The sequence below is a fragment of the Hordeum vulgare genome, chromosome 3H, assembly GCF_904849725.1.
Source record: "Hordeum vulgare subsp. vulgare chromosome 3H, MorexV3_pseudomolecules_assembly, whole genome shotgun sequence".
Lineage (NCBI taxonomy): Eukaryota > Viridiplantae > Streptophyta > Magnoliopsida > Poales > Poaceae > Hordeum > Hordeum vulgare.
This window is the reverse complement of record NC_058520.1, coordinates 491,589,070-491,598,108: the sequence shown is the minus strand read 5'-3', so window position 1 is coordinate 491,598,108 and position 9,039 is coordinate 491,589,070. Positions and strand designations below refer to the sequence as shown.

Genomic DNA, 9,039 nt, shown 5'->3' with positions numbered 1-9,039 from the left:
TAACAACATAAAAAATGATTTTGGCTCCTTGAAAAAAAATACCCCAACTATAAAATAGGTTGGGCTTTTTAAACAAATAAAAAATGAAACCCTTTTAAGAATTAAAATAAAACTCTTTTAACAAGAGAATAAAATAAAACCCTTTTCTTACAAAAGAATAAAACCAAACCCCTTCTATTTAAAGGATAAAATAAAAGCGCTTTTATTTAAAGAATAAAATAAAAGCTCTTTAAAGGAGAAAAGAAAAATGAGACGGTTTTAAAATAAAACAAGAGGAGGAATAAAAGAAAAAACCCAAGGGTTGCCCCCACATTTAATAAAATGATTTCCTTTAAAAGAAGACGGACCTTTTTAAATAGGGGTTTAAACAAAGACTTCAGCAAAACCACAAAAAACGAAATAAGAGGGGAGAGGGGGAGTTTCTATCGCACTAAGACTCGGTGAGCACTCGAAGCACACACACTCAAAACACCACACGCGACAGACGATGCAACATGCCATGCATGATGCGACGATGCAAACTAAATGATGATGCAACTAAATAAAATAACCACGCGACGGAAACGGAAATAAAGGGGAATCTTCTGGAACGTCGGTCTCGGGCTGTCACACGGTTGAACCTCTATGTCAAGGATTCATATAATCCCGTATACTATTCCCTTTGTCCTTTGGTATGTTAGTTGTCCGAGATTCGATCGTCGGTATCTCCATACCTAGTTCAATCTCGTTACCGGCAAGTATCTTTACTCGTCCCGTAATACAAGATCCCGTCACTAACTCCTTAGTCACATTGCTCTCAAGGCTTGTTGTGATGTTGTATTACCGAGTGGGCCCCGAGATACCTCTCCGTCACACGGAGTGACAAATCCCAGTCTTGATCCAGCCAACCCAACAGACACCTTTGAAGATACCTGTAGAGCACCTTTATAGTCACCCCGTTACGTTGCGACGTTTGATATACACAAGGTATTCCTCCGGTGTCCGGGAGTTGCATGATCTCATGGTCATAGGAACAGATACATTGACATGCAGAAAAACAGTAATAATAAACTGACACGATCATATGCTACGTTTATAGTTTGGGTCTTGTCCATCACATCATTCTTCCAATGATGTGATCTCGTTATCAAGTGACAACATTTGTCTATGGCCAGGAAACCTTGACCATCTTTGATGAACGAGCTATTCAACTAGAGGCTCACTAGGGACAGTGTGTTGTCTATGTATCCACACATGTATTTCAGTTTCCAATCAATAAAATTCTAGCATGGATAATAAAGGATTATTATGAACAGAGGAATATAATAATAACCAATTTATTATTGTCTCTAGGGCATATTTACAACATAATTAACTTCCATGATTTGCTAATATTGTTCTCACACATGAGCAAGACATTTTTCGCTCGAACTTAACCCATGATGGGGTGTTCTCGCTGAAGTCTCATTATCCTGCTCTTGTGCATTGTGATGTTCCGAATATCAACAAAGGCATGTGGAAAATTAGGGCGCCGCTCAAAGTTAAGATATTTCTTTGATACTTACGACGAGTAGTTCTAACAAGGGATAACTTGGCTAAATGTAACAGGCAAGGTAGTAAAAATTGTTGCTTTTTTCACAAAGACGAGACTATCCGACACTTTTTTTTAATGTCACTTTGCCTGTGCCATCTGGTCTAGTATACAAGTGGCTTCAGGGTTGTTCCCACCTGAAAGTATGTCACATTTGTTCAGTGGTTGGCTATGGAGCATAAGGAAGGATCTAAAATGACAAGTCCCGTTAGGGGCGGCCGCTACTTGTTGCTCGCATTGGATATGTAGAAATGATGTGTTTTTGACAAGAGAGAAAAATTCCATCTCCTTTACAGGTTATTTATTTAGTTATTCATTGGCTCCGTAGCCGAACTACTCTTCAGAAGTCAGGTTCTCGGGAATTGGTGCAGCAGCGTGTGAGCATTTGAAACGCGTGATCAAGGAGTGTTTTACCCAGGAGCATGGTTGGAGGTCTAGTCTATGGATTGACAGTCCATAGCATTTTTCTGTTATTTCACTTGTTATAAAACTTGTATGTGCATCCTAGTTATGCAGAGTTTGAAAGTGATCTCACCGTAATTGTATCATCTTGATGTAATGATGTGACTTCAATAAAATATTTTTTTATTGAAAAAACAATACTAAAAGACTTGCACGGTTCCATTCTTGGAGGAGATATGACCAATACCGAAAATCTAAGGACTCTTATGGTGCATTATACTAATCGGTAGGAGAACATTTAACAGATATGGGGATCTGGGCATTAAATCATCAAATGGAAAATATGAAGACTCGCAAATTTGTAACTTCAAATATTAAGGACATCTTCAATCTTGACTTCCAAATTTGCTCCGGCATCCGTTCGCGGGCATGGATGTCGGCGCCGGCCATCCAACACCGCGTACATACATTTCAAACACTTTTCAACAAACTGGATGAAATTCATGCAAACATAATGAATTACATACAAACAAACTGAAAACATTTAGATTTTAAATGTATTTTTAACTAAAATAGGTAAAACTATGTGGGCCTCCGGCCCATACAGCTCCATTCCCACGACACCGATACACTACACTAGTATATGGCCGATCTCTTATCGGACTGCCGGTAGCCTCGGACTATTGATCGCGGGTGCAGATGTAGATGCCGCCGCCTAGAAAGGTAGAACAACGGTCGCGGATGCCGTCACCTCGTCGATCTCCAAACCGACTTGTTTCTCCGACGGTAGGGCTCTGTTCTACGAACGTTGACGTCAGATGGCTCTACATCTGGCCTTTTCCACGGCAGCCACGATGCTCATTCCACCGTGCTGGCCTAGAGCAACTCACCAGGCGCCAGCTTGAAGCGGCCACTTGCTCTGTCGGGTTCGAAGAGGAAGGTGGGGCCGCATGTTGCCTAGCTCAGCCGACTTTTATACCGGACAATTGTTCCTCCTGCTCGCCGGATGCCATGCAAAGGGGGGGGGAGAGAATGGTGGAAGGAAATGAGGAATGGAGGAGTGGTGCGATTCTTTTCCTGCGTCTGGCCTCTTTCAAATAACATGCAGGCACAAGAAGCCTGCCCGACGTTGTATTTAATGTCGGTCGGCTCGCAAACGGATGTGTGTCCGAAGTAAGTTTCTCGGCACACACACATGTTTAAATGCGGCGAGGAGGCGTATTCAGTTGGGTGTGCAGCGGGCGGCGCTCTCCCGGCCTACGCAGCACTTCCGACGCGAGTGAGAGGTCGCATTCTCTCTGGACAGGCTTCCATGAGGAGCCGCCACTCTACAATGGCATGAACGCAAGCAGTTGGCACTAGGGAGGAACACACGCAGACAAGGGTTGGATGGGCCAGGGTGGACATAAGAGAGTGTGGCTGCTATCTCCACACCCATAAAGCCTCCCACGTTCGTTTTTGTTTTGCGGGGGAAATTGTGTCCGAAAAACATCCTGCAGACAGATGCATGACCGCATTGAATAGAAAACCACATCCGAACCGCATAAAAAGATTTGTGCATTTCAGTTCTTGGAGGGGCATATGACCGGTACTTAAAATCTAAGGACTCTTGCCAAATCATCGAATGGAAATATGAACACTTGGGAGAGGGAGGGAGTAAGTGGATTTGATTTTTCTTTCCGGAGTTTCTGACAAGAATACTATGAACACTAGTACCGACACAAGAAATATAAACATGACAAATTGTTCTATTTGAGAAGGAACATGTATGCACAAACCAAAACCAAAATGTAACATTGACTCTGGATCTCTCCTCCTCAAAGCAGTCTTTCTTCTCACGTTATAATAAAGCACAATGATCAAGTCATACATTGTAATGAGGAATCCCTCATACATGCAGATCAAATAGACAACCAACCAACATAAATCGCACCGCAAAAACAACTTAAAGGAACAATAAAAATGACACGACTACGAAGTCGAGCATGAGCATTAGTGAAGCTACAGACGACGACACACCATGACTAGACACACCTAAGCTCTACGATGACGCTTCGAGGAGGCTAACGCCGCAAAGTGTCGTCGTCGCGAGTCCAAAGGGATGTACGCTAGTTTTCGCTCTAAGCCCTAGCACGAGAAGGAGAACCACAATGACACGCTCAAGAGAAAAGAGGTGCCCGCAGGCATCGCCGCCTTCGGCGCCAAAGCGTTGATTTTTTTGCTCGGCAACTCTCTCGTACCATGATGAGACGCTCATACCACCGCGAGCATGTCAAAGTCTCCACAACCATATCTGGATGCCACCATAGTCGGCCACAAGGAACATCCGTCACCACCCCCTCATTGCCCACACAACCAAGGGACATTACCGCCAGCGTTGCTAAAAGACTCGTCAGAACCACCCCGACATTCTTAAGCCAAAACTCTCACTAATATCATAACGCCTGGGCACCGCCCGCCGGAGCAGAAGTATGTTTCTCCCCTATCCTTAAAATCTCCACCTTGAGTAGATAGGACACAGTTGGGAAATGGGCGGTCTTGGCTCCCTTGTGACCAACACCAAGCTCCACGCATGAAGGCCCGCCTCAGGAAGGGGCACAACCCTACACCGATGACTAGTCCACGACACGAGCCACCTGTCGGACACCACCACCAAGGGGGGGGGGACATCGCCCCCATAAGATCGGGCCTCTCCTGATGTAGACGGGGGCGTCCATGCGAGCCGGCTACTCCAGCTGTCGGGAAATCTCATCAGTAGCAGCATCATCCGCTTTCATCCTTCCAGACACGAAGTCAATCACCATCACCACATGTGAAGGGCCACAGTTAAGTTGGATCCACCTTTAGACCGAGCAAGGTGTCCCCTTTAGCCCACGTCAGAGCATGATGCCCACACCACAACCCACCAGTGGAGGAGGAAGGGAGATCCCTGCAACCGACGGCAGCGCCAAGGTCTCGCCCTACCTTTCGCAAGAGAAACACAAACAAAGTACCCCCCCCCACCCCCGCATGCACGCGTGTTTTCTACTCTCGATCTCTTGACCATGAATCTATGATGTTCCTTTAGAGCATCTCGAATAGCTGCCCTATAATAGGGCACCAAAAACTATTTGGAGCAAAAATTAAAACAACAAAAATTGTTTTTAAAGCATTAAAAACATTCATCTCCAGCTGCTGCCCTAAAATAGGGTGTAACCCGTTTTTACACTAGAAGTGGGCCATGTTCAAAACTTAAGAAACATGGAACAAACGACGCATCGATCTTGCAGATGAAGTGGTGCAGCAGAAATGCAGAATCTGATTTATTGCACCTCCAACCACATGGAAGAGGTTAAAAATAGAGTATTCCATCTATTCTAAAATATAACAAGTATTAGTTTTTCCCGAATTCAAACTTGTGCATTTTGACCAAGTTTATAGAAAAACATATATCAACAACTACAATAGGAAATCCATATTATTTGATTATTTTCATACTTTATCTATTAAGTATTGCCTATATTGCTATTTTATTTAACTTTATAATCTTGATCAAACATATAAACGTGCGACTTTCACAAAAACTGATGCATCTTATGTTCTGCAACGAAGGAAGTACAAAGTTAAGTGAAGCATCATAACAACAAGATAAAGCTACAAAAAGAAGCATAAGCCCTATGGACACACATACATTTACCGGGAAACAAACGATTCAGAACAATACATAGAGCAATTCCGCTAAAATCAGTACGAGGATACAAAGCAAGAGTTGTGCTTATGTGGTTTCCAAAAAAAGAAAAACTTTCCTAAAAAACGACGGCTCCAAAACTAAACCGAAAACAGTCTACGTACACAGGATGCAATGCTACACACAAAATTTACAACGAAGCTACACTTTGTTTTTTTTTTCCTTCACAGTAAAAAAAAACGAAATCGGTATGCAAAAAATGATACAGGTCAATGGGTAAAAAAAAAAAAAAACAAGAACAAGAACAAGAAAAAAGGCATGGACGGTTTCATTCATGCATTGATGCCATGTTTCCCTCCCGCTCACAGGTCAATGATGCTGCGGCGGCGTGGCGGAAGGGGCATGCCATGATCGCTCGGCTAGCTCATGAGCTCCTTCTCCGCGCGCACAGGTGGCGGCCCGCCGTGGTCGGAGGCCGCGCCCGCGCCGGACGACATCCTGAGGTTCTGCTGCTGGTACACCTGCCGCAGCCTCTCGATCTCCTCCTTGAGCGCCTCCTGATGAGCTGCAGGTCAAGACGACTTTGGTTAATTCCTCAGTCACGAGTCATGACTTTGGTGAATTTTCTGACGGAGCAGGAGGTAGGAGCACTCACCGTCCTTGAAAAGCTTGTCCTGCGCCAGAGCCGCGATCCGCTGCTTGAGGTGGCTGTTGCCGACGGTGAGGATCGTCCGCTGCTGATCCAGGAAGGCCACCCGAGGAGACAGCACGGACACCTCGTTCTGCGGACCAAACCACACCATCAAGTCAGGTTAATTCACATGCCGCTAGTCAATTGCTACTCCCTCCGTTCTAAAATATAAGACCTTTTAGAAAATTACACTAGCAGACTACATATGAAGCAAAATAAATGAATCTACATTATAAAATATGTCTACGTACATCTGTATGTAGTTCATAATGCAATATCTAAAAGGTCTTATATTTAAGAACGGAGGGAGTATAAATTTTGACTGATGACTTGTAAGGTTAACTCCTGGGTTTGCCCCCGAAACATCCTCCTTTTCCCTTTAATTCTGTGACGTCTCCATGTGCACTCAGCTTGTGACAGAATACACACATACACGCACAAGACACAAGCAGCATATGCCCTTTGACGTGCGCCGCATGCAAGTGGCCACGGTACGGTTGTTAAATGCTAGTAGCAGTGCACTGAGGCTCACATCATTGCTTAAGACAATAATAAACAGATGTGTCACCAGTCACTACTAGGTGGGGCCGGGAGGCGGCCGCGTCTGCATGTGCCGTACCACTCACTGGCCGTGTAATTGGAGCGGGAGAGGGACCGCCACTCCACACGAGATGCGACCACGCAGCGCCATGTGCATTTGGATCACGCGCCCTTGGTAGGTAGGTAGGTGGGTACCGTACGTCGCTGTGCGTACGCACGAGAGGGGAGCCCTCTACTCATCGGTCTCTCTCATTCATCATCCCTCCCCACCTCACATGGGTAATGGCTTCTCACACCAACATCATCTTGCTAGCTTGCGTGCTGCCTGCCTGCCTGCACCATGCATCGATCTAATCTAACCCTCTAGTCTAGTGCACGCGGCGATTGATACGTTTGTTGTGTCATTGCGTCTTGCGTGCGCACGGCCCAAAACATCGGGTATATGGCGTGCGTCGTGGCATGCCGCGCGTACACCAAATTGATGGGTACGTACGTTACATATACAATCGCCCTGACAGCCTGACGTGCCCATTTTGTGATGCAAAACCACGCAAGGCCGAGTGTGCGTTAGCTCTTGGGCATGCATGCATGCATGCATGACAAAGAGCGTGTATATATGAGCTGACGCATGCCGAAATTGTGCTTATGCGTGGTGTGTCCGGGATTTCCTTAGCATTATGTAGTGTATGTCTATGATCTACTGCTAGTCTGCTACTCAGTTTTCTACTCTGCTTTTTGGGCGACAAGAGGTCGGAGGCATGCATGGAGCACAGTGAGTGGCGTACGTATCGTCAGCTTTTTAAGTATCGTCCCTAGAATTGAGATCTGTTTATAGACTAGCTAACTAGAATTGAGTAGCACTAGATCGCCCCATTAGACTGTTCTTAGTGAAGCAATTACTCCTAGATAGCACTAGCAGCAGGTGAGTATATATGTACCTGCAGCGTTGTGACGCACCGCTCGAGCTCGGAGATGTACTGCAGCTTCCTCACCCGAGATCTCTGAGCCGACTGGCGGTTAGCCAGTATCCTGGAAACACATAATTCGGTCGATAATCAACACATGCATCAACCAAGGAATCTCATCCATGCATCGGCATCGGCATTGGCATTGGCATTGCGCGCGCACCTCTTGACCCTCTTGGGGTCGCGGATCGTCTCCGTGGACGAGGTCGGCGTGGCTTGCCCCGGCCCACCAGGCTCCTCCGGGTTAGCATCGTCGTTCTGCCCGTCGTCGTACCGCTCCTTGCCGTCGCTGTCGCTGGTGCCGTTCTCCGACCCGGGGGCCGTCGACCCGCCCTCGTCGGGGAACATGGACATGAGCTGGTCGTCGTCCAGCCTGTCGAAGTCGCCGGCCCCGCCGCAGCCCCCGGGAGCCATCTCCACGAAGGCCACCGAGTCGCTCAGCGACCTGCGGTGCGCGCCCCGGCGCGCCGCCGCGAACTCGGCGAACTCGTCCGCCCACACCACGGCGGGCCCGTGGCCGTGGTGCTCCACGCCGGCTCCGGCGCCGGGCCAGTGGTGCGCCCCGGCAGCCATCGGGATCTTGGGCGGGAGCTGCGCCATTACGTACGGTCGAGAGCGGACGAGCTGGCCCGGCAATGCGCAACAGCTAGTAGCTCCTAGCTAGCTCCGGCAAGGCTAGCTAGCCGCTCAACGTAACCAACCAGCGAGCTGCGTAATGCGATCGATGTGCCGGCGCGCGTAGAGCTTTGTTTTATAAGTAGCAGACGAGGCATAGATCGAGAGAGTGGCCGCCGCTCGCTACTACACTTTGCTTGCTTGGGTGAGGTGAGATGGGCTGATGGGGGATGGAGTGGAGATTGATGGGAATTGGAATCGGGGAGTCACATGGGACGAGACTTTTGGAACATGAGGACAGCCTGAGCCAGCTAGCTTGGCCGGAGGGGTGGTGCATGCGCGCGGGAAGGATGGATGGATGGATGGTGGGGATGAACGGTTTTAAGCGAGCCGGTTTTTAGTAGGTGGGCAGGAATCCCCGTCCACGTGCCGCTGTCGATCGATCTATCCGTCCGTCCGTCCGTCCGTCCATGGATCTCATTCTCCCCATCATTACCTCACACTTGCTAGCTCGCTGCCTGTGTATCTATGGCGAGAGCTGCAAGTAGCCGTCGTTGTCGCCTAAAACGGGCCGGGTGTCAGCTGCAGC

General features: G+C 47.5%; 1 protein-coding gene across 1 annotated transcript; it reads right to left on the bottom strand.

Annotated features, from left to right (window-relative positions):
* Positions 1 to 5,614: 5,614 nt before the first annotated feature.
* LOC123440266 (basic leucine zipper 6-like) lies at positions 5,615 to 8,801 on the bottom strand. The gene is made up of 4 exons (XM_045116842.1): positions 7,999 to 8,801; positions 7,809 to 7,899; positions 6,295 to 6,421; positions 5,615 to 6,204 (listed from the first exon to the last, which is right to left on the bottom strand). Exons 1-4 carry the CDS (start codon positions 8,433 to 8,435, stop codon positions 6,059 to 6,061), a joined length of 801 nt encoding a protein of 266 aa, XP_044972777.1. The 5' UTR covers positions 8,436 to 8,801; the 3' UTR covers positions 5,615 to 6,058.
* Positions 8,802 to 9,039: the final 238 nt, after the last annotated feature.